The 25,568-nt window shown below is 34.9% G+C and overlaps 4 protein-coding genes across 6 annotated transcripts; all 4 read left to right on the top strand.

Moving 5' to 3' along the window:
- Positions 1-468: 468 nt before the first annotated feature.
- On the top strand, positions 469-3,977 carry LOC132191989 (Peptidase S24/S26A/S26B/S26C family protein). Its single transcript, XM_059607157.2, has 5 exons — positions 469-600; positions 1,021-1,196; positions 1,284-1,356; positions 2,480-2,648; positions 3,585-3,977. Exons 2-5 carry the CDS (start codon positions 1,043-1,045, stop codon positions 3,690-3,692), a joined length of 504 nt encoding a protein of 167 aa, XP_059463140.1. The 5' UTR covers positions 469-600; positions 1,021-1,042; the 3' UTR covers positions 3,693-3,977.
- Positions 3,978-5,528: 1,551 nt separating this feature from the next.
- LOC132191595 (protein yippee-like) lies at positions 5,529-9,264 on the top strand. 2 transcript variants are annotated; one of them, XM_059606685.2, is made up of 6 exons: positions 5,529-5,649; positions 5,871-6,045; positions 7,556-7,599; positions 8,204-8,312; positions 8,416-8,471; positions 8,997-9,264. In XM_059606685.2, exons 2-6 carry the CDS (start codon positions 5,950-5,952, stop codon positions 9,079-9,081), a joined length of 390 nt encoding a protein of 129 aa, XP_059462668.1. In that variant the 5' UTR covers positions 5,529-5,649; positions 5,871-5,949; the 3' UTR covers positions 9,082-9,264. The 2 variants fall into 2 exon arrangements, with proteins under 2 accessions (XP_059462668.1, XP_059462670.2); XM_059606687.2 differs by having other exon boundaries at positions 5,532-5,649; positions 8,896-9,197.
- Positions 9,265-13,062: 3,798 nt separating this feature from the next.
- On the top strand, positions 13,063-17,015 carry LOC132192037 (uncharacterized). Of its 2 annotated transcripts, XM_059607223.2 has the most exons (6): positions 13,063-13,385; positions 13,633-13,705; positions 14,803-14,917; positions 15,184-16,146; positions 16,475-16,724; positions 16,827-17,015. In XM_059607223.2, exons 1-6 carry the CDS (start codon positions 13,289-13,291, stop codon positions 16,835-16,837), a joined length of 1,509 nt encoding a protein of 502 aa, XP_059463206.2. In that variant the 5' UTR covers positions 13,063-13,288; the 3' UTR covers positions 16,838-17,015. The 2 variants fall into 2 exon arrangements, with proteins under 2 accessions (XP_059463206.2, XP_088367269.1); XM_088511143.1 differs by lacking the exon at positions 16,827-17,015 and having other exon boundaries at positions 16,475-16,813.
- A 2,565-nt stretch (positions 17,016-19,580) lies between these two features.
- On the top strand, positions 19,581-25,227 carry LOC132162627 (Protein kinase superfamily protein). The gene is made up of 7 exons (XM_059572904.2): positions 19,581-20,010; positions 20,106-20,237; positions 21,303-21,415; positions 21,643-21,853; positions 22,297-22,534; positions 24,113-24,263; positions 24,570-25,227. Exons 2-7 carry the CDS (start codon positions 20,165-20,167, stop codon positions 24,930-24,932), a joined length of 1,149 nt encoding a protein of 382 aa, XP_059428887.1. The 5' UTR covers positions 19,581-20,010; positions 20,106-20,164; the 3' UTR covers positions 24,933-25,227.
- Positions 25,228-25,568: the final 341 nt, after the last annotated feature.

The raw sequence follows: 25,568 nt of genomic DNA, 5'->3' as shown, positions 1-25,568 counted from the left end.
TGAAATTTCTAATTAGTCATTTTACATACAACTTTAAAATACATAAGCCATTGTGAATACTCAAAGCGTAGCTATAAAATAATGGAGAAATTATTTTTTCCACATATTTTTATAATTAGATACAATGATGGATAGGAATTGGGCCTAATCATCTTCTTTTTTTTTAATATTTAAAAGGAATATTTGTGAGATTAAGATTCCTAGCTATGATCTCTTCTTTTATATTAAAGATTATGAGTAAGTGGAAGTATTTGCTTTTATCTTTTCCAATATAATTAAATATTTTCAATATTGAACTCATTCCTGTAACTTTCAATAAATTTTCCTAATTTTAAAGTGAAAAATAAATCTACATTCCGGGAACCGTTAGATGAACAGACCTGACTCATTTCGGTGCTGATGTGGCGACATCACAGGGGTAATATATAAAAGTTGTTGAAAGGTTATGTTACTGTAGATTGGCTCACTGCGATTACACTGCCATTTTACCCCTTCAGCACGCGCGAGGAGAAAGAATAGGGTTTTGGTATTCCATAAATCTCAAACTGTAAAACCCCAGTATTTCTCTCCCGTCTGTATATGAACAGCAATCTCTTCAAGGTAAAGCTCATCGCAATTTCCTTTGAGTTTTTTTTTTTTTTTTTTTTTTTTTCATTTTCCTTTTGCAGTTGATTTCAGTCAGTGCGGTGGATCTAGTGCTCTGTTCTCATTGCTATTTGTCATTGATTCTGAGTTCTTTCTAACTCGAGCGCTTGCGAGAAATGCTTGGCTATCTTTTTCTTTTGTTTCTTTTCGGGCTTATGTGTGTGTTAGTTTTCTGGAACACCGCTACTTTATTATAGACACAACCATGGACTTGTGTTATGCTTTTGCTTACTATAATCTGAAGCGACACTTTTTTTTAAGACTTTGAATTGTTGTGCCATAAGCAATCTTAGATAATTTGCACAAATTTGAACTGCTTATATACATATATGTATATAGTTGAAGTGCTGAACAAAAAGATGGTGATTGGTACAGATGGTTACGTTTTGAACCTGATATGGGAACTCGAAATGTCTTGTGGAATTTGGCAAACAAGTATTTCACCTTTGGGCTCATAGGCCTTACTGTTTCTGATCGATATGCAAGTATTGTTCCGGTGCGGGGGGCTTCTATGTCTCCCACATTTAATCCTCAAGCCAGCAATTTTACGGGTAATGTGCCGTGTCACCAGGGTGGTTTATTTATTATTATTATTATTACTTTTATGGGGTCTGATCACGGGTTTTCTTTGGCTGCAGATGACTATGTTTTGGTGGAGAAGTTTTGCCTTGAAAAGTACAAGTTTTCACACGGCGATGTGGTAGTTTTCCGGTACTTTGTTTTGCCTTCGGTGTTGCTTAAACAGCTCTTTTGCTCTATTAGCTCAAACTACAAACGAAGCCTCTGCATAGTGCTATAAAGTAATACAGTTTAGAATGGAACTTGATATAATACAGTCTAGAATGAGTTTCAATATCATAGTGCTAGAAAATTTTCTATTGCGCAAAGAAAGTTGTGATAACCTAAGTTTTGTGTTAAATTTGAAAAATGCTGCCCGTGGCTCTTATTTTTTTGGCCCTCCAGGTGACAGCATTCTGGATTAATGCTTGATTACAAAAAGGATGGGGGGAGGGGTACATAAGTGCAAATGTCAAGAGAAGAGTATTCTGGTAGAATTGGTACAGCAATATGACGCCTTTGGGCGAAAAAAAAGGCTGTGTTCTTTGAACTGGCTTGTTAAGATCTTTTGGATTGATTTCATTTTTCTTCCCCTACAAATAGCTGTTTGTTCAATTTAGGTGTTCATGTTGTGGCTGAAAATCGAGTGAAATGAATAACGAATCTAGAGAGATGATAAGTTGGTGAATAGGGAAATGTGGGATTTCTGGTTACTGTTGGCTGTTAAGTTTTGGGTAAAGTAGGGTGAGGGCAAGTAGATTGAGTAGATTGGGAATAACTCGTGGTAATTCAGTAGATTGAGCTAATTGATTATTTGAAATAATGGGTAAAATGCTTTTGAGTCCCTACTATCCTATTTTCATGAGCTTGTCTGAGTTGATATTGGGTTTGCTTGTGTTTGACTAGCTAAAGAAATGAGCATTAACTCAAAGTTTGGGACTTTAACTTGATTTGTTGATGACAAACAGCCTATATTGTCCAGGAGAGATGAGTTGCACTGGACTATTTTTGTCTGCAGCCTAGGTAGTTTTTAACCCAGTCTGAGTTGCATCCCATCTTTGACTTAAACCTTGGGCTCTGACCAATATTAGGAGCAACATCATCAGTGCTTTAATGTTTACACGTGGTTTTTTTGTCCCTCATGCTTATATTGATAATATGTAACTAAGTATACAAAAGGTCTGGTGATTCTTTTATTATTGCTTTTTAAGTATTGTTTTGATGCCAACATTTCCGTGCTGCATTATGATATTAGTGTAGTTTCAATCCTCTGCAGTTCCCCAAGTAATCACAAGGAGAAATACGTAAAGAGAATAATTGGCTTACCAGGTGACTGGATTGGAACTACTCATAATTCCTATGATGTGTTGAAGATTCCAGAAGGACATTGTTGGTTAGAGGGTGATAATTCAGCTTCTAGCAAGGATTCCAGATCTCTTGGCCCAGTAAGTTGCTCTTTCCGCTGTTTTTGCAGTTTGCTTGAATAAGATAGTGTATAAAAGTTTAATATGGAAGGAGGCCACCCACCCAAAAAAAAGGGTCCTTTGATAATATAATTCTTCACATGGCCATAATTGTATTGGTCCAGTGGCAGAAGATGCAGAATGTTTATGCATTAACGGGGAAATTTTATTTGTTTGTGTACCTTGTTGGGAAATTACTCATGTTGGAGACTTCATATATGAAAAGAGGAACTCCAAGATGATTGTGATAAACAAAATCCATTTTTACCAAACTCCATTCATATTGAGTCAGAATCTGTGAATTAGTAACCATAATTACTCTATGCAACACCAGGAATAAAATTTTTATTTCTATATAATATGCTTTTTGACCAAGCTTCTGCGAGAAAGGGAAATAAGTTGTGTTTGTTGTATCTGTTCATAGCATATAGGAGCTGCAGTTCATTTAAATTGAGAATATATATATTCCAATAATCTTTGGTGTTGTGACGCTACGAACGATTTAGAGTTTTTATTTTGTCTTTGGAATGGAATTGGTGTTTTGTTTCAGACTCAGATAATATGTTCCTTGAGGGACTTCCCATAGTATTGCCCTGAGCAAGGATGAAATTGAAATTGTATTGTGCAGCTTCAACCAATTGTCATGTCGAACAACTTCAAAGAGCTTTAGATTTCTAGGCCAACAGATTGTAATGTTGAACAACTTCAGAGAGCAGTAGATTTCTAGGACTATTGTTTGCGTAATGTTGAAACAGATTATTGTTGTCATTATTTAGAAATTTGTTTAGAATTTTGATGTGCATATATTTGAAGTAAACTTAAATTGTGTCTTTTCCCTTTCTGAAAGTTGCATTTGAACGTCTTTACCCTTTCACCTTGGTAACATTTAGCCTAACTTGCACATGCTCTTATTGACAGATTCCTTTGGGTTTGGTTCAAGGAAGGGTGACCCACATCGTGTGGCCTCCTCAGAGAATAGGTGCAGTCGAGAGAAGTTATCCTCAGGAAAGAGTTTCTTCTCCTTGATATTATTTCGACTCTGGATCTCATTTTGCGAGGGAAAACCATTTTTTTCCCTGATTCATGTCCTTTTGGGCATTTGCAGAGGAAGCATTTTTTGATTGGATTTCCATCTTGTCATTGATTCTTGATATGTGCCCCTTGCATGTTTAGGCTCTTTTAGTGAGATCTATGCTGATTTTGCCTTCATTTTGGGAATAGGATCTTCCCCATTTCTTAGTCAATTTTCAATTTCGCAAACTAAAGATATATATGAATGGAATCATTTAATGGTCAAGATTATATTTTACAGACCTAATTGTGTATATTATTATGTTGTTTGAAATTTTTTGGTCATGTGGTTCAGTGTATTCATTCTTAAAAATTCTGGAATACAAGCACATGATTAGATATATTCATTCTTAAAAATTCTGGAATACAAGCACATGATTAGAGATATATCTAATCATGTGGGGCCTAAGATGATCAACGTTTTAGTTTAGGTCCACTTTTGTTTTCTTTTGTTTTGATAGCCCAACCAATTGTGGCGAAATTGAGGAGGATTTGTATTGTAGAATAAATGAAATGAATAGGTACACCTTCTACTACCAAATCAGTTCACCATTACTTATCCCGAGTTATATCTCTCTCTCAAATGATGGCCATTTTGTGGAAGGTTCTAAAGTAATTGTCATATAGGCAAAGGTTTTTCTCCAAATTAAATGGGAAGATATTTTTTTCAACCCATTTGTTAAATTGACAAATGTCTTTAAAGTACTTGACTTTTACATTATATTTTTTTAAATGATATCCACCCACACAACGAACGATAGACACGTGGTACTACTGAAAACCACATTAGATGGGAAGGTAATTAATCCTAGTAATTATTATCCTTGGCAAATCTTTCCTTTGCACGCCTCTTTATATGAATCACATGCTAAAAGTTTTCAGTCGGCTATGACTATCAAGTTTGGAAATACATTAGGCGTGCCGGCATTAAACAACTCTTTGGCAACTTATTACTCGCATGCACTATGCCCAATTAAAAGAAATTGGCATGCATTGCCCAAGAGATGGGATTAAATAATCATTCATAATAATAATAATAATAAATAAATAAACAACTACAATTGAAGGATTTTAAAGAAAGATGAGACCTTTCGGTACCATGAATAGTAATATGCATATTTTGGAGAACACCAAAACTATTGAAAGAAAGGGTTACAAAACTAAATGTTAAGAAATCCCTAATATCCATGGGAAAATGCTAGTCGTACGTACAATTTACATACGACAAATACGATTAATTTACACATTGACGTGGCTTTGTCAAGTTAACTTCAAAAAAAAATTACCCTCCTATTTGGGGTGGTCGCACCATTCCCAGAGTTTTCGATGTGGAACCGAAATTATGATTCTCTTTAGTTTGAACTGTATAGCATCCAATTAGTTATATTTAAGGGTATTTTTGTCTCTCAAAAAGTGAAAGGACAAAAATACTCTTAAAATATAACTAATTAAATACTTTCCCGGAGATGATTCAGGAGATAATGCACTCTTAAGGAAAGGGGTGTAATCCACGCTTCCAGGTCGGCCTTAAAAAAAAAATATTTTATAGGATATTTAGGAGGTGTTTGTGTGGTATTTATTATAAAATTGATTTTTCAGACAAGATATAGTTAGTAAAATATTTATAATTATTTTGAATTTAAATAACTCTGTTACAATGAGTGATATGGTAAATATAATTATAAATTAATTATTAAAATATTAAATATTTTATCCGGATTATCTTTTAAAATATTAAAAATCTAAACGACAAATATCTAACGATCGTCACTCGTCAGGTTTCTTCAAATTGAGGAACTCGAGTTTCACTCAAATTAATACTACATCTACAGTGTATATATATTAGGGGCACAGAACCTTGGCTCAATGGTATACGATTCGATTGCTCTCGTGGCTCTCTCTGTAACTGCTGGTAAAGATGAAAAAATATTACCCAATCTACCTTTTTCTATTTGTAGCACATTCTCTGCGTCAAATACAAGTCTGCATTGTGATATACTGATATCCCATATGATTGATTTTCGTTTTTTGTTGTCTTTGATTGATTTTCATGAACTTTGTTCGATTTTAGTTTATGGGTTTTGTTGGTTTAACTCGTTTGTCTAACATGGAGATCGGTTTTTGGTGGTTCAGAAGGGAAACAGAGACAAAAAGTTCGATTGCGTGTGTATGTGTGAGGGGTGAGAAACAAAGGGATTGGTAGTGGGGACAGATGGGAAGGCTGTTTGTGATCACTCTTGAAGGAAGCTTCTATAGCTGCAAGCACTGCAGAACACACCTTGCCCTTTCTGATGATACTCTGTCTAAGGTTTTTTTTTCCCCGTTTACCCACAATGACTCAAACCCATTGTTGATCCTTTTGCTCTACACTTGATATTCGTGACGTAATGCTGAATTATGCAGTGTTGTGCTTTGTTAATGTGTGACTTTCTCAGTAGGGAATTAGATATAAGGTTCAAGGAAGACCCTAAATCTGTTAAAAACAATAAAAAAGGATTATTATGTTTTTTTTTTTTAAAAAAAAAAAAAAATTATTTCAAAGTATCGCAAGATGAAAAAGAAACTTGGTTTATTAATTTGGAGATATTATGATTCTTTTTTTTTTTTTTGTCTCTAATTTGATTTATGCTTCCTGGTATGATATTGTGTTTTCATGTGTGAGGAATTGCAAGAAATCCAGTTACTTTATTGTTCTTTCCATACTTTCTTATGTTGGTTCTCTTTAGCTTTCACACCCAGCTAGAGACTTTAACAAAAAATTTGGCGAGATCATACACCCATCAAATGTGAAAAAGAAAAAAATATTATTCTATCATTCTCGTTCTTCTTACTAAAGAAATTTTAAAAAAAAATCTTTGAATTTTTTTTTTTTAATGGAATAATAAAAGTGTATAGCTAAAATAAAGAGTGACATGTAGGTGTTTTGAAAAAAAATGGAAGCTAAAATAGGAAGAAAAAAGAAAGATGTGATTTTTTAGCTAAATTTGAGAGGAAATTTGTTGAACGGAATGTGAATGCTGTTACCTCATAAATGATTTATATTTTATACCATGACACATTTCACTAGGACATTGTGTATATCTGGTATATCTGCATGTATACTTGGTCATACTATTAGAATCTTGATAGATAAAACCAATGTGATTATTGGCATGCTTTGACTATGGAAATGCAGAAACTGTGGAGTGGACTGATTTTTATTTCATATTTTGAGATTGTTATTTTCCGGAAGAATTAGGTCACCCAATTCTCCCAGACTTTTTCCTTGTTTAACTTCTTGACCAAGTTTACTTCCAGACATGTAAAAATGATATTAGTTCATTAAATGTTCAAGATTTTTGGTTTAAAAAAAAATCCAGTTTTTATATGCATTGTGGCTGGCATCACCAGATTTAACTTTATTTAATCATGTTTTTTTTCTTTTGTAAGCTTTTTCATTGGATTGTTTTCAGATTGTAAAGCTTTTACTTATATTGTTTTATTTTATTTTACTTTAACTAGTTTAGGTAGGCGTGTGAGTCTTTTTCTTATTAAAGGCTATATTATTGTCTTCTGATTATGTCAACCATCAGAGACCTGGGGATTTTATGCCCAAACTTGTTTTTATGGCTTAAATAGCTGGTCTAAATTTTTTTCTGGTAAGTAAATAATGAGTCTAAATAAAATAATGAAAATATGAAGATGGTCGTGGGCAGAGACTATGGTTAGTATGTTGTCTTTCTTGGGTGTATATTCCCTTTTCATTGTTATGTTTCAGTGTCCAATCATGTCTGAAATATAGCAAAATGCTCTAACCCTTTTGTTTTCCTATGTCCCAGTCTTTCCACTGCAGGCATGGAAAGGCTTATCTCTTCGACAAAATGTAAGTGTTCTTGATTTTGACATCTGTTACTAGTTAGTATTCAGAACATAATTGTTGGCAGTAGAATCTCTTTTTCTGCACCTACAATTGTACTATTATTGGTTATAATTGTGTGAATATTGGAATAATATCAACCAAAGTAATGTATGCTTGCGTGATTCTTAAAAAGTAAATGGGCTTATCAGTTTGAATAATTTCTCAATGTTCTATAGTTTCTACAGAAGATCTGGTTATATTAGTGTGAGAGGATAGATAATTATATATTCTAAAATGTTGTTTGTCAGTAATCAATGCTCTTAAGTGATATGGGAAAAAGGAATGCTGAAAAACCAGCAAGCTATGAAGTAGCCATAAGGATTTCATTCCTACCAATGGGTTGAAAATCTTTGCCTGTGGGAGGAAGAAATAATGCTTTGTAACAGTGTTCTACTTTTACCATTGTCTTCCCTTTATATTCCATGGTTGAGCTGGCCAGTTCCCCTATGGTTGACAAGTTGTCTGGTCGATGGCCAATCCCATCACTTGTATCCTATGCAGGCTCATGCATTTGGCAATTTTACATATAAATGCTTCAAGTAACATTTTGCTTTCCATTGCACGACAGCGTGAATGTCACAGTTGGAGAAAAAGAGGAGCGCACGATGATTACTGGGTTGCACACTGTTGTTGACATTTTTTGTGTTGGATGTGGCTCACTTGTGGGATGGAAATACGTAAAAGATCTTATGTTTAAAATTTTATTGCTTATAAAATTTTTTTCTCTTGTCAACATAGTTCATTGAAGGATTGTCTTTAAATTTTGCCACTCATTTTCAGGAGGCTGCACATGAGAAAAGCCAGAAGTACAAGGAGGGGAAATTCATCCTTGAGAGGTAACTGATTAGCAGTAGTTACATGCTTTGTTTGTTAATACTTTTTAGAGGGTGTTTTTTATTTGAAAATAATGTTTTTGTGATATAAAAGTAAAAGTAGTTTTGAGTGTTTTGACCATTTGAGTTGTTTGTAATGTTTTGATTTTGAAAAGAGAAAATTGAAGGGAGAATGAAAAATTTTTATCAAACAATTTCGGTTTATAACTTTCTGAGTGACCCGTGTTTTATGAGTAATGCTATATATCACATTTTTATCAAACAACTATCTCACAATGCTAACGTAGCCGTCCAAACCAACTCTTGAAATTTTATTTTTTTTAACGACTGATCCAAGGGTTGGTTGGGACTGTCATGTCAGTATTGCGAGATAGTTATAAGATAAAAATTGAATTTCTAGCATTACTCGGATTTTATTGTTGAGCAGGTTTATGGTGTTGGGTCCTGAAGGAAGAAACTACTTGTCAAGTCAGGAAGATCAAATTCTTGGAGTTAATATAGAGTGACCCGAGTTTTATTGTTGAGCAGGTTTAAGGTGTTGGGTCCTGACGGAAGCTACTACGTGTCTAGTCAGGAAGCTCAAGTTGTTGGAAGCGATGCTGATGATGCCTGAATCATTACATTAGCCTTTCAAATATGAATCTGTTTTGATTGTACATTCTCTGCACACCCCCATTTTCATGTTTTATTCTTCCTTCTGAGTTCTGAATTGGTATTTGCCTTCGTCTTCATAGACCAGTTTTGCAGATAGCATTAGAACGATGCCGTTTCCCTAATTTTAATTTTAGTTTGTATTGACTTCTTTTCCATTTTTTATTTTTAATTTATTTATAGCTTGCATATAATGCAGGATGATGATTGCTGGGTTCTGTCCAATTTTCTGTGCACAAATGTTTTCTATTGATTCACACTGGGCCACGATTGGCCGAGGAAGCCCAAGCCCGGCTCATAAAAACGGGTTTTAGCGTAGATTTAGTTTCAGTTAGAATTAAATTTGTTGGGATTTGAACACCTTGAAGCCTGATTGGCCCAAGAAAAGGGAAAAGATGGTGTATGTCGTCTTGTATGGCCTGTTCGTTTTCTTCATGCTTTGGTCCAAAAGTGTTTATTTCGGCAATCAGACTTGGGTTCGACTAGGAATCCCCCAAAACCAATAACGTCCAAATGTGACTCTCTCTTCTTTTAATGTGACGAAGACGGACTTGAGAGAATTTTTGTCTTATTAAAAAGTGAAAAGACAAAAATATTTTTAAAATATAATTAACTTGATACTCTAGAGAAGATCATGTTCCCTTTAGTTTAGGGATGACCAGTTTTAAATCTTACAATTAGCAAGTTAGTATTGATGAGTTTAACGTGTTTAATTAAATAAGTCGAATTAGAATTGATTTATATGGTCTTATACCAATAAGTGAATCCTAATACGACCTCAACATGTGATATAATTATGGGCGGATAAATCTTTACACAACTCACTAACTCAACACAAACCCAACAGAAAATTAGTGGATTAGGATTGTGAAGTCTAATTTGTTTAATTAAATGGATCAGGTTAAGGTTAATCTATATAATCTTATATAAATGCTTACTCAAATGCAAAAACGAATTACCGCCCCAACTCTAACCTAAAATCTTGTAGGGACAAAATTTTCTTTAAAATTAGGTTAGAAGATTTTACCTTTTAATTCAATATATTAAATTGATATTTGTTTTTAGAGCACGTGACTAAGAATAATGTCAATTTATATTTAAAAAAATACGGGTAAAAATCACATATTCAAAATATAACTACTTAATTTAAGAAAAACTCTGTGCCAATCTTATATATCTAAAATAACTATCAAAATAGTCCTTAAAAAATGAAAAATCCACAACCTTTTACATGTCCTTTAAAAAGACAAGGGGAGGGCCAAGGGTGTGGGTTTCAAACAGTGAACGTGGCACATGGCCTACGCCTCGGGTCCCCATTTCAAGTTTGAAAGTAGACATTAATGTGCAACATCGAGTGCTTCAAGTGAGAGCAACAATCACATTTAGAGAGGTAAAAAAAGACAATGTATATAGTAAGGAACAAATTACATTAATTGAGTTCATATAATGCATAGCATCTAATTCCTTAAAGATTGTAATATATTGTAAGGAGAGCTTCTCACCTCGAGTTAGATTCCGTTTCCAATTTGTGGCTTAGATTTTATCGCGTCAACTAAATTAAATTTGAGGTTTTAAAATAGTACAGTACAATTACCATGTTGAAATTCTTTAACCAAAAACCAACACCATGTTTCTACTCTTCCACGCTCACTCCTGACCACCATAATTGTTGTTACCACCGTCAACCATTATAAACTTTATCGCTCATTTACCTTTCTTTTTCTCTTGGTATGTCATTGTATGAATTTGTGTTGTTTATATTTTATTATGGGGACACATATTTCAATTTTAATGAGTCGAGTTTTAGCTGAAACTAGACCCAAATTAAACCTAATTATCAGATCTTAATATATCTAAAATCATGTTAAAACACTTATGGTAAACTCATGATTAATGCTATTTTTATACTAATTTTATATTGACTCTGTCATTACTCTATACTTGTGTATTGTGAGTTGTCACTGACTCGTTAATGCGACGTCGTATGGTAGCTGTCGTTAGTTGGACCATGTGTTATTACATAATTAATGATCTTTTCGTGTGCCGAAGTGCAATCAAGTGGGGTCTTTCAGGCCCAATCCAACTGATCGATTGGGAATAATTTCTCAGAGGGAATGGGGTCCGCACGCAGAGGCTGACACCAATTTTGAACCACACGATTCACGAGGTACACGTCATGCAATTTAAACCCTCTGGGTCTGAATTTCTCGGCTCAACCATGGCCGTTAGATCTGAGGCTGTGCATCCCGAGAAATCCAACAGCTCACGTTTAAATCTCGGTATCTTTTCCCAGCCCAAGTTTGAATTCCCTGGGAATTAACAACCACTTCGGCAACTTTCTCCCCTTTAAGAATAGGTTTGATTTAAGCCTTAAATCTCAAAATTACCCCTACGAACTAAGTTAGATGACAATACTTTGCAAAGAGTAGCATCCTGGCATTTTTATTTTATTAGTTATTGAATTTATTTTAGGGTAAATATCTTATAAATTTCTTAGTCAAACTTACTTAACTTTTTTTTTTTTTTTTTTTTTTTTTTTTTTTTTGTCTTTTGTCTTTTCAAAATTTTCTCCAAATGTTTAACGTTGGGTAGCTCCAACTAAACCTACCATTTTGTCACGTCAGCATATTAATTTAATTTAAAAATTAAATCTAACAAACAAAAAAAAATTTATTGAAAGAGTGGTCGGTCACCCCCAAAGGGGTTAGGGGCTTAGGGCTGGCTTTCCGACCACTCCTAACCCCTTCAAATATATATAATTATTAAATTAAATTAATAAAAAAATTAATATGCTGATGTGGCAAAATTGTGCGTTTAGTTGGGACTGACGGGTGTTAAACATTTGAAATAAAATATAACGGTATGTGTTAATTTGCCTTTTCGATTGACTTAGGTAAAAATTGAAGGAAAAAAATTGAGAGAATTTTCTATTTTGGCGCGTTGACTCAGAAATTTATAAGATATATACTTTTTTTTTTTTTTTTTTAGCTTATTCAATAGCTACTATATCCACCATGTTACCATAATAAAATAAAAATGAAATATTTGTGTGGTATATAATTTTTTTTTTTTTTTGTAAAGTGTGCCACATCAACAAAATGAGATAATGAAATAAAAATGTAATTTAGAACATTACTTTTAAAAAATATATTTGGGTACTATTTATATCCGATAGGATAAATATTACATAAACTATCACACATTTATGTTAATTTATAAAAAACTTATAATAAAAATTATAGTAGCTTTGCTCAATGTTTTATCTTATTCCTCTAAAAAAGTGTATGACATATGCATAGAAATTGTAACAAGTATGTTTAAACTTAAGAGGAAAGGTGCCGAGTAGTCAAGTCTAAATAAAATGCATGAACTGATGAACTGTAACCAATGATTCAATGAACTTGCCGGTGAATAAATTCTCTTTTCTCTTTTATTCCGAGAGAATAAATTCTCACCTGCCAAACAAAAAAGAATAAATTCTCATTTCTCAACTTTATTAAACATGACAAAGGCACATCACATTTGGACAAAATGTAAGTATCGGTTAGCTGCATTGCATGATAGCCTTTGTCATGTTTAATAAAGTTGAGAAATGAGAATTAAAATGTTTTCGACAAGAAAAATGTTTAGTGTTCTTCTACTGTTCTTCTGGTGTTCTCCTCAAATGTGATATACCTTTTAAAATTACCAATAGATTAAAAGTCAATAATGATAATTTCAAATTCAGTTATAATTTTAAAAGTTACATCATAATTGAGAGAACATCAAGAGAACAGTAGGAAAACACTTAACATTTTTCTTATCGAAAACATTTTAATTATAGATTACCTAAAAATGGCAATTTCGTGATTTTGTCCAAATCTGTAGTCGTTTTCCTCAAGGTATTCTCATTATTATTTTATTTTATTTTTTTTTCCCGTCTGCAATTCAAATCCTCTATTTTGTTCATCTTCCGTTTGAAACAATCTGAAAGCCGACTCGAGCTGCACTGCTCTCTCACAATCTCTCTCTGTTACTGCGTTCAGAGCTTTTGCTTCAGATCCGTCTTCGTTTCCAATCTAAAAAGATAACTCAGTTCGTTTTCAAGTACTCGTTAGTCGTTGCCTTTAAGTTTCAGTGTTTAGAGTGCGAGACTGTCCGTACTGACCAAGAAACAGAGAGAGAGGAAAATGGTGACGAAGGAGAGAGGAGAAGAGCTCGCGCTGTTCCTTGATATGCGGAGGCGGGAGATGGACGCTGACGAGCTCCACACTCCTTCACCCTCAGGTCAGGTTTTCTGCAATTGCTCTGAATCCGATTTTGAAATCTGCTTCTGCTAAAAGCGTTGAACACGTAGAATGTTTGACCGAAACGACAGGTGTATTATGGAGTTAGGGTTTGAACTTCGGACCATTACTCTGATTCCGTGATAACTTGTTCCAAAAAATTAAGTAAATTTAAGAGATTTCACATTCTTTGTGCATATAAGAAAATTTTGATTTCTTCTTGTTGATGATGATGATGTATTTTGCAGAGTCAATGCCTCCCCGGAAGACACGCGCCGATGAGTTCTTGAACTCGGAAAATGACAAATCTGATTATGATTGGTATTTGTTTAAACTTAAACTCACTCCATCTCTTTTTTTTTTTTCAATTTCTTTTGCAATTTTTTTACGTGATCGAAGACTTGACATCAATTGGGAGTCAATGTCAAATAGCTTGTAAAATTGATCAAAGAAAAATGCGAGCAGAAAGTCATTTGGTAATGTTAGATTACTCATTTGGTAATGTTAGATTACTCAATGTTTGGAAAAGAGAAGAAGTTACATTTTTAGATTGATATATGTCTTTTGATGGACCCCGCTCAAATTTAAAGAGCCGATTAGTTATGAATCTGAGGATAAAAATTTGAGTGCAACTTTTCACAATTCTCCAAGTATTTTGTTGCCTTTCTTCTCCCACTTTGTGATAATCATAGGCGATTAAAGTTCTAGTAAAGTTAATGATCGAAGACTTGAACATCAATTGGGTCTCAATGTCGAAATAGCTTGTAAGATTGATCAAGAAAACAGTGGGGCAAAATATCATTCGGTAATGTTAGACTACTACGAAAAAGGAAAAAGTTGCATTTAAAGGATCATATTTGTACTTATCAAAAAAAAAAAAAGGATCATATTTGTCTTTTTTGGACCCCACTGAAATTACCAATGCCATTTCGCAGGCATCTTATGCTCAAATATTCAATAGAACTTTTCACGTTGTCCCTTTTCTTATGACTGATGATTAAAGTTCAATTGAAGTTAATGGTCTCATAAAGAAAATGTTAAACTAGTCACTTTCTTTTTAAAGATTTATTCATGCACGTCTCTGACTGCATGTGTCTTCTCCGAAAAAATGGAGCAAAATTAGTTTCAGGCCCTTTTTCTCACATAATTTCAAAATGAACCTCTTAAATTTATGAAGAAAAAGGGTTTTGGGTTTCTTAGCATCTGGTTTCGATTGTAGAATGCTGAGCTAGATTGGTCCAGAAGCTTTAGGACTGAAAATGAGAAGAAATGTGTATACTTGCATAATATATGGATACACACATACTTGGGGACACAGAGTGACATATTCTTTATTGCTATATACTGCGTCTATGTTGTTCCATGGGAGAATTATGTGTTTTGCCTTAGTATTTATGGGAACTCTCCTTTGAATTCAGGCTTCTTACACCACCTGGGACACCACTTTTTCCTCCTTTGGAGAAGGATTCACAGAAACCTGTATTGAGTCAGATTGAGATTCCTAATGCACGCCCCACTGCTCCAAAATCTAGGGTAAGAGCTCTATTTATTTTGGATTCTGGATGCTTATGGGCCTTGTTAACTGGTACGGTAACATTGTGTATGTGCAGCTTGTTAACATTACACTAATGTAGAGTATAGCCTTGCTCTTTTCTTAACCAGTAGCATAAGATGTCTTTAACATTTAGCTTTTTAGCATATAGATTCCTTTTTTAATGTTTTGGTATTTTCTAGTTTCGCTTCCTCTATCATAATTTGCAAATTTGTGTTGCTTTGTTTTCTATATCATTTGGTTGCAGCTAGATAAGGTCCAGGAAGAACCTGCTTCAAGGAGTATTATAGTCCCTAAGCAGCCAACTTTGTCCTCTAGACAGAATTCTTCCAGCAACGGTAATAGAAGGTCATCATCATCTATGGGGCTCACATCAGCTACTTCAAGACCTGCAACTCCAACTGGACGGCCCACATTACCTTCTAAAACGAAACCTTCAAGATCCTCCACACCTGTTTCACATCCCACATTACCTTCTAAAACGAAACCATCAAGATCCTCCACCCCTCCAATGGTGAGATCTTCAACTCCTACTAGATCCACTGCTCGGTCTTCAACGCCAACTGCTAGACCTTCCTTACCAACTTCCAAGTCACAAACAAGATCAGCCACACCAAACCGCGGACCGTCAGCCCCCTCAGTTGAACCTAGTTTATCTGCTCCTCCTGGTCGATCTTCTTCAGCACCAAAGTCAGGTCCCACAATTTCAAAAAAGCCACTGCTATCACGTGGAAGTTCACCACCAGTTAAATCTAGGCCTAGGAAACCCTCTGAGATTCCTGGTTTCTCACTTGATGCTCCTCCAAATTTGAGGACATCATTTCCAGAAAGGCCAGTTTCAGCCTCTAAGGGCAGGCCAGGAGCACCAAGTGCTAGGTCATCTTCTATTGACTCCATTGCAAATGGAAAATCGAGACAACAATCATCCTCTCCCTCTAGAGGACGAGCTTCTCATGGCAGTGCCTATAGTAATGGGAAGGCCATTCTGGCTAAGAGTAGATCACGTGGAAAAGATAACGAGACTGATAGCCCTGTACTTATTGGAACAAAGATGGTTGAAAGAGTGGTAAACATGAGGAAACTTCCACCACCCAAACAAGATGACGGTTACTCCACACATAATGAAGGTAGCAAGTCTTTGTCCGCCAACAGCTCGGGCTTTGGAAGAACACTTTCAAATAAGTCCCTTGATATGGCTCTGAGGCATATGGTATTCATCTCTATCCTTATTGCAAGCATCCTATCAGTTAAATGAATACATGCTTGAGTTGATTATTATCAACAAATAAGACAATATACATAATTTTTCTTGGTATTCAAATCCTTAGATCCCTTTTGGAGATATATCCACCTCATACTTTATATGTTATAGTCTTATAGGTATATGCAACTTATTATGTTGAATGATTTTAATTAGAGGCTTATTTCATCGCCATTTTAGCATGCATGTATATGGTGGACATGCGAACATGATATTCGTGCAATAATTTTTTTTTTGTGTAGCAATTCCTAATCTGGCTTTGGATTTTCTTACCCAGGATATAAGACGCAGCATCCCCGGTAAACCTCGCCCATCCATGACAAACATTCCTGCTTCTTCTGTTTACAGTGTGAGGTCAAGTTCCACAAAAAAGACAGTGAGTGCTGCTGACTCTCCTCTTGCCACAAGCAGCAATGCTAGTTCAGAGCCAAGTATCAAAAATAGCTCCGTTTCTTTAGATGGGAGTGAAATTGAAGACAATGATTTTGGACGTGATAAAGGAAACTCCTCCCCTGCCAGTGAGCATGGTAGGTAACTCAAAACACTCAAATATGTAAACGGGTTGTGCATGTGCATGCTAATCATTGCTCTGAGATTTTTCTGTTTTTTTTTTTTTGGGTACATGGTAGGGAAACACTAGCTAGATATCTAAGCAACATTCCCATTAGAAAAAGGAGATGACGGTAGAAAAGGTGCTGATGCTACTATGACCAATAGCTTCGCTATTTGATGAGTCTAGTTATCATTTGAACTGTTCAAAAAGACAACTTGTATCCAAAATTTGATAACTGGAAATTGAAGAGCTCCTTCATCCTCAACTATGAAATTGGCCCGAGATCTGAACAACTCTTTACTTGTGTTCTAAAACTAGTAGTAGGTTATGTGTATTTTATAGCCCTTGAATATCCTGTTCTACCAAATATACTAGCAATTGTAACATATCACATATGCTACACTGACCTTTTTTGTATGATAGGTTGGAAGAAATTTTTTTCAATTCAATTAATACTATTAAAAAAAACATGTAATTTTTACATATTCAAAAGACACTTAGCAAATTTATAAATTGGATTGCAAAAAAAAAAAAAAAAAAAAATCTCTTATCCTGCAGGCCAATCCATTTACTATATTCTCTTTCATTGACCCAACTAGATTGCATGTATGATGTGATACCTTAGAAAGTTATATATTGGTTTCATGGACTGCATTAAGTCAATTAGGTTACAACTTGCAAGGAATAATCATCATTGTATTCAAGGATACGTTTGGGAGCTAAGAAAATATTTAACAAACAAATAAAACGAGGAAACATTCAAAGAAATCGAATCTGTTTGAATATCCTTACACGGATTTCTTTACATACGGCGATTGACGTTGCCAATTTCCTAACCCTGGTTTTGTCTGATGAGCTGACTTTTCATTGGACCCATCATCGGTTCATATTATTTCCACGCGGCAGTTGAGATTGGCAAGTTGGCGGCAACCCTGGTTCTGTACGATAATGCCTTTTGTTGTTTTTTTTTTGGGTGCGACCAAGATCATGTCTTAACCGTGACGTTATAAAATCTCGAGGACACGGGAATGTGGTCAAAGTTTGAAGCGAGGTTAGGGCCAATAAATTTTTAAGCGATATTTAAATTTAATACAAATTCAATACAAAGTTAATATGTTAAGATTAAGGGGTATAATTTGTTTAATTATATAGGTCAAATTAGTCTTATATTCATGTTTCTACATAATCTGAACCTCACATACGACGTAAAGGCTAACAAGTTTTTAGACGATCTGCAAACTTGACACAAATTTAACATAACAGTAATAGGTTATGCTTGAGGATTTGACCTGTTTAATTAAATGAATCTGGTTGAATTCATTTCTATAATCTTATACTTGTACCTCGTCACGATTTGAACGTAACACATTGTTAAAGTGTTGATTGAATGATTAAATTTACCTATTTCTATTAGCTTAAGCTTATGAGAAAAATGATGATTTAACATGGTATTATAGCAAAATGTCTGTCAAATCACTCCCAATTTAAATTAAATATTTCACATGTTGGGCCTCGTCTATTAAAAAGAAATTTGAGCCCATGCGTAAAAAGAAGTATTAAAGTGTTGATTAAGTGATTAAATTTATCTATTTTCATCCACTTAAGCTTATGAGAAAAGTTGTGATTTAACCCACATGAACACGAATTGTCATATTAAGTGAGATATCTCATAGATTTATGGAATAGAATTGATAGAATAGGCATCTTCATAACTTTTATTTTAAGGAAAAATGTAAAATCAATCCTTGTAGTTACTCTAATTTGCAATAAGCTTCTTGTGGTATAAAAAAGTTATGAGAACTCCCTATAGTATGCAAAAATAACAAATAGGTCCGTGCACGCAATTTTCGTTTAATTTTTTTGATGGAAACCGTTAAATGCCACATCAGCACCAATCGAATTATGACACATATATCCCATAAGATGTGTTTGTTATTTGACCGCAGAACACTTTTATACCGCATAGAATTTATTACAAATTAGTATAACCACGTTGACTGATTTTATATTTTATATATTATTTTAAAATCATTTCTTTGAACGAATACAAATACGAGATTGTAAGGGATCCCTGCAATAAAGGAATTGGAAGGAAAGCCATCTATGGGACTATAGTCTCAACCTAGAAAAAATTTAGGAGAAATTTTACTTTGAACCTCTAAATTACCACCCGTTTTGACATACTCTCAAATTTCAAAACTTCTCAATTTGGACCTCTGAACTTTCAATTATAGTCAATTTGAACTCCTCCGTTAATTTTTGCCCCGTAAAAAGACAATTACCCTTCAATTTCTTTTTTAATAAAAAGAAAATTTTGAAAAAACTGAAAAAGAAAAAAAAAAAAAAAAAAAGAAGTCACAAGGTGGCCCAACCGTAGGTCACCTTGTGATTTTTTTTTAATAATATATATATTTTTTTATTTTTTTATTTAAAATTAAGGATAAATTTAAAATTTTATAAAAAAAGTTAAGGTTATAAATGTCATTGTTTAATTTTTAACGTTTAAAATCTGACGGATAGTTCAAATTGACTGCAATTAAAAGTTTAAGAATCCAAATTGAAAAATTTTAAAGTTTAAAAATATGTCAAAACCAGTAATAATTCAGAAATTAAAAGTAAAGTTTTCCCAAAAATTTTGTATGCTCTTGGGAGGAAGAGGAAAAGTTTGATTTCGACCAAACCATAAAAAAAAAAAAAAAGAAAAACAGAGAAAAATATACAGTGTAAAAAGACGGCGTCGTTGTGGCTATGGCCTACTTCCAACAGAAGCGAAGCACTGAAGGCTCAAGCAGTCCAATTCTTCAATTCAACTATCGATTTTGCTGACCGATGGAAAGGTAATAGTCGGTTGCTATGAAAGAAGAAGCCACCAAGCGACCAACCACCTATGAATATGTGTGAACAAAGGTGTTGCTCTAACATGGGAAAGCCAGCCCGCATGAAAGGGAAGAAAAGAAATAGAAAAAAAAAAAAGTAGTCACTATCATCAAATGCCTTTTCACCCGCCCTGCACACCTTGGCCAACTTGACCCTGCTCTAATTATCAAATCTTGAAAAATTTTGACCACCCCTAATCGTGGTTCTATTTCAAAGATTTTGATAATGGGTTTTCATTCTTTCCCACTCATTTCCACACAACCCATCTGGGATTTCCTCACTAAATACCTGTTCTTGGCGTTTGTTGCACCTACAGGCCCAATAAGACAGTTAAAAGCTTTTTGGCTCGGGCGGGTTGGATTTGAAATCACTCCCAAATTCAGGTTTGCGTTTGTTTAGTTCTTTGATTTTTCATGGGTGGTTGTGTTTGCTTCGTTGCCTTTTGATTAGCTTTCTGATTCTTTTTGGGATGGAATAGGATTTGAAGAAGATATGCGGTAAATAATTTGGGTGTGAAGAACTTCCAATTCTGTAGCAATGATTCGTAGTTGCTTTGGTGCCTTGAGAGACTGTAAAGGGCAGAATAGTGCGAGTCAGACAGAGGCAGAAGGTAAGAAAATGGGTGTGATTGAATTCATTTCAATTATTATTAGAGGTCCTCAAACTGTAAAAAATTGTAAATTTTTGGATTACAACCCCGTTTTTTGTATACCACTCTTATAATTTCCTTGATTCATCGACATAGACCGTTTCGGTTTACTATTTATTCCAAAATTCCATATAAAATTGATTCAAGTGCTGAATCAGCGCGTCCTTATACCACTCTTACGTCCCAGATCAAGGTCCTTAACCCTCTCTGGAACCTATTTCAACTACTGATTGGTATGATAGAAGTTAGAATTTATTTCAAGATGTATATTTATGATTTTATCTCTTTTAAGTGTTAATGTGTTGTTTGGGAGAATTGTGCCCCCCGCTAGGCAACCTGCTTCTGGGTATTGTAATAGGGTGAAAACCAACATAGATAGTGATCAAATTCCTGCAAAGATGGTGAACTTCAAAAAAAAACAAAAAAAGCTTGACAATTGGAACTCTTTTAGCTTAGAATTAAAAGTCAAAGGTATTTTTCCTTCATTTTATCTGTTCCTTTCTATAAGCCAAGTCTTTGCAAAATGTTCAAGCTCACAATGTCTGAACCTATCTATTTACTAGTCCTTGTTGGTTGAGTCAAGCCAGAATTGGCGTGAATCACGAACCTACTAACATTGGATCATTTTGCCAGTTCCAAATTTTGTGGGATGAACTGTGACTGGGATCTGTGTAAACTGAATTTTTATAGCCATACCAGAAGGGCATGGTAGAAATTAATGAATTGCCTGTGGAATGTCTAACTCATCTGCAATACAAAACTTTTGAGCACGCTATCAACTATTCATTCAATGCAATCTAAGCAATTTAGGAAAGAAAATTTATGCGAATATAGCGGTATCAGGCTAGGTTTGGAACACAAGCCTACAAAATGCACCTTTAGACTTCCTTTTCTTTTTCTTCTACATGTTAGAACTTGGATGTTGTTCACTAATTTTCTTTACTTCTCCATTTAATATCTGAATACCAGAGAAATTCACCCCACAAGTTTGACGTGTATTGGCTTTCTGTTTTTGTGCATGGTCAGGAATTCCTACCAATAATGTACAGCTCTTTTCTTATAACTATTTGAGATCAGCAGCAGGGAATTTCCATCCATCCAAAAAAATAGGTGGAGGAGGTTATGGAGTTGTCTATAAGGTGAGATTAACTAGCTTTACTTTGTTGCAGTTGTATTTATATAAGCGTAGCACCTCTACTCTTACTTTTTCTTTTTGGGGGAAGAGAGGGGGATTGGTGGGGGGGGGGGGGAGGTGGGGATGGAGAGAGAGAGAGAGAGAGAGAGAGAAAAACTAGTAGTGCTCTTATTTTCCCTCCTCCTCTCTATTTACTAAATTCTTACACAGTTTCTCCATTATTAATTGCAGGGAATTCTAAGAGATGGTACTCAAGTTGCAATCAAATCTCTTTCTGCGGAATCTAAACAAGGAACTCAGGAATTTTTGACAGAGATTAATGTGATCTCAGATACAAGACATCCAAACCTTGTTGAACTCGTTGGCTGCTGTGTTGAGGACAATCATCGGATATTGGTGTATGAATATCTGGAAAACAACAGCCTTGCAACTGCTTTGCTTGGTAAGATTATTGGAGATTTATGTGCATCTAGTTTGTATTTCAATTGGGATGAATTTAAAAATTTTGAAATTTGTGGTGTTAAAATGTGAGGTGACTTGTCAGCCTGGCTAGTTAAGCCCTATCAGTTCATACCATTTTCTGAGATTTTGGTCATCTGACTTGGTTGTGGGATGAATTTTCTATATTGGCTGGGGTGGATATGCTCTGGAAGGGGATACCAAATCAACTAAGCCAAATAATTGAATTTGAAGATATAGAGTGATGATTTCTTTTTTTCTCTCTCCCTCTCTCTCTTTTGTTGGAATGTCTGATCTTTGTATCTGTAAATGAATTGGATCAACTTATTGGATTTGTCCTATGAGTTCATTCTGCAAGATGTATTTCTGAAAATAAGGTTTAATCTCTCTTCAGGGTGTGCTAATGTCCAGAAAATATTATTTCAGGTTCAAAAAGTAAAAACGTTGCTCTGGATTGGCCAAAGAGAGCTGCTATATGCCTGGGTACAGCTTCTGGTCTTGCATTTCTTCATGAGGAAGCTGAACCACATATTGTCCACAGGGATATTAAGGCTAGCAACATACTTCTTGATGGAAACTTCCATCCTAAAATAGGAGATTTTGGGCTGGCAAAGCTTTTTCCAGACAATGTCACTCATCTTAGTACTCGTGTGGCGGGAACTGTGTAAGCGTGATTTTATATTGCATTACATTTTACTTGTGTGAGCTAATGGGCTATTTATCTATTCAGAAACCTGTTAGAGAGTCTAGCGTAAGTGAGGTTGTCACTAAATTATGTGTATAGTCAAACTTCACATGCAATTTGTTGTTAAACTTCACAAATTAGCTGCTTTTAAGTTGCCTTTGGGGCAAATGGCATCTCTCCCTTATAAGCAAAAGGGTGGAAGGTGAGGATATGAATTTGATCCCTTTTAGATGCTTGAGTTGTATCATAAAATAAAATGAAATAAAAACTTAGCAGAAATCATTCATAAGTTTTTATGTTATAGAAAGAAATTTTTTGTAGTCATTTGCTGCATTTCAAAATTTTCAAATGCAATTTGATGGGTTTTTCAAGAAATTTGTTTCATGCACATAGTACACTGAATTTGATGACCATGCTTATTATCAGACGGGAATCCTGTGCAATATGGCAGCCCCATGAGAGAGCTTGCTCAAGCACAACAGGTGGGGTTCGGGCAGGCTGTCACATGCATTAGGGTACCCTATTGCACAAGATCGGAATCCCTCATTATCAGTCTTATTCAGGTTGGATATGAAAATGGGCCATTACGTTAATAGTTTAATCAATTGTTACGCCATGCTTGATATAGGTGCTACTATGGAAAAGGACACTAGTGTTTCCCATTTGTATCGGAGGCAAAATTGGATATGTTCACCGGCTTTTCAGCCAGAATAGAATAAAACACAAAGCAATAACAAAATTCATAATAATTAAATTGAAAAATTGCCTGAATTTTGCCACTAGGTAAACCAGGAGTAATGCTACAAGTCCCGCTTGTGTCCCTCCAAGGATGAGGCTCTTAAATTACCATTGGGCTTGTAATTGATTAATATTGTATTTTGATCAAATTGTGATTTTAAAAGTCACCTTATTTTTTGAAGGACACGAGGAATTACTAAAATTACTTTGTAAACCAGTACTGGTGTGAATGTAACAAACTAGTGAGGATAATAGATGAGGATTGAGGTGAGGTTGTATAGTGGGAATGGATCCAAATCTTGTGATAGTCATAGATTTAGAGGATCCCACTGCGCATGAAATTGTTTAAAGGGAGTGAGAGAGCGGGACAGTTTTCCATGGAAAATGATCCTCTCCATTTTAAAATCTCTCAATTTCCTCAATTTAGTGTATTTTGAAGGGTAGTGTTGTCCAAAAGTTTTAATGATGGTAGTGCATTAAATGCAATACCCTTCAAAATGCGGAATATGATCCTCTCCATTTCAAAATCCCTCCATTTTCTCCATTTAGTGCATTTTGAAAGGTATTGCATTTAATGCACTATCATTATTAAAACTTTTGGACAACACTACCCTTCAAAATGCACTAAATGGAGGAAATGGAGGGATTTTGAAATGGAGAGGATCCTTTTCCTCAAAATGCATTAAATGAAGGAAATGGAGGGATTTTGAAATGGAGAGGATCCTATTCCGTTTTCCATGTGGTTGCTATAACTCTAGTATCTAAATTTTTTTTTCTGCTTTCTCTTTTTATTTCACCAACAACCCTATGTATTTGCAGGGGATATCTGGCCCCAGAGTATGCACTTTTAGGCCAACTCACAAAGAAGGCGGATGTATACAGCTTTGGAGTGCTTGTGCTTGAAATAATTAGCGGTAGAAGCAGTACCAAGGCAGCATTTGGGGACGAATTACTGGTTCTGGTGGAATGGGTATCTTTCTGAACTTCTATTGTCTGTTTTTCTTTTTCTGTTTGTTAAGTGAGTTTTGTCCGAAAGGGAGATTTGAAGTGGCCTTCCTTTATTATCAGTTCTCTACTGTCTTTCTGCAACATCTCAACAGTCAATTGAAGCTTTTTCTATTTTCATTGTCATTAGTCACTTTCTTATATGGACTTGACTTTAGAGCATATAATTATCACGTGCATTTTTAAAACAAATGTAAATTTAATAGACTGAGTCGCCCAAGTTCTATGGAAAACTTTGTCGTGTGCTGATGACTTATATATTATGTTGCAGACATGGAAACTAAGAGAAGATGAAAGACTTCTGGACATTGTTGATCCTGAATTGACAGGGTATCCAGAGGATGAGTTGATGCGCTTCATTAAGGTGGCTCTGTTTTGTACCCAGCGCAGTGCAAGCCAAAGGCCTACCATGAAGCAAGTAGTAGATATGCTTTCCAAAGGAGTTCACCTCAATGAAAAGGCACTAACAAAGCCAGGAGTATACAGGGTAAATACCTTTAATAAAGACGGGGGTGGTACCAGTTCCGAGGAAACATCTTCTCGTGCAGAGAAACGAAACCAACAAGCAAATCCTCGTGTAAATTCTAACGATTCATTCAGCTCTGACAATGTGTCTATGATGCTTCCCAGATGATGCATTCAAGGATGTGTCATATTTTTCAGTTGCTTTTGTTTCTCAGATATTTTTTATTGATTATTCATTGGAACCTTTTATTTTTTTAAACCTGTAAGATATCTTTTATCAGATTTGGATCCCCCATCTCCCCTATTCAGAGATTGGGGGGGGACAAGAAAAGTTAATACCCTGCCCAACAACAGAAAATCGGGGTAATAACAGGGGATCTTGATCCCTTGTTTTTCCATGTAAATATACGAACTATCATATGCCATATTACCAAGGATCCGGATCCCTAGCAACATTCTGCTCACATTGCTCTATTTTTTTTTCGTATTTGGATCCTCTTCGGGAGCCGGTTCCAACAAAAGAAGGCCAGAATTGTTTAATAAAAAGTAAAATTACAATTTTACTCCTCCTTTTGTTAGAATCAGCTTTTCTTCGGTTTATTTTAATTCAATTCTTTTTATCTTTTCTTTTCTTAATAAATATATATAAGTGTCACGATTTGTAGGATGACAGAACTATCAACTGCCGTATTATCAAGGATCCAAATTCTTAGCAATTTTTTGTTTGAATCGTTGGCCATTTGAACATCAAAATTAATGGAAATTTAGTCATATTATCAGGGATAGGGGCTTAGGCAAAGCGTGC

The sequence above is a fragment of the Corylus avellana genome, chromosome 10 (assembly GCF_965113065.1).
Source record: "Corylus avellana chromosome 10, dhCorAvel1.hap1.2, whole genome shotgun sequence".
Lineage (NCBI taxonomy): Eukaryota > Viridiplantae > Streptophyta > Magnoliopsida > Fagales > Betulaceae > Corylus > Corylus avellana.
This window is presented reverse-complemented; position numbering and strand designations above follow the sequence as displayed.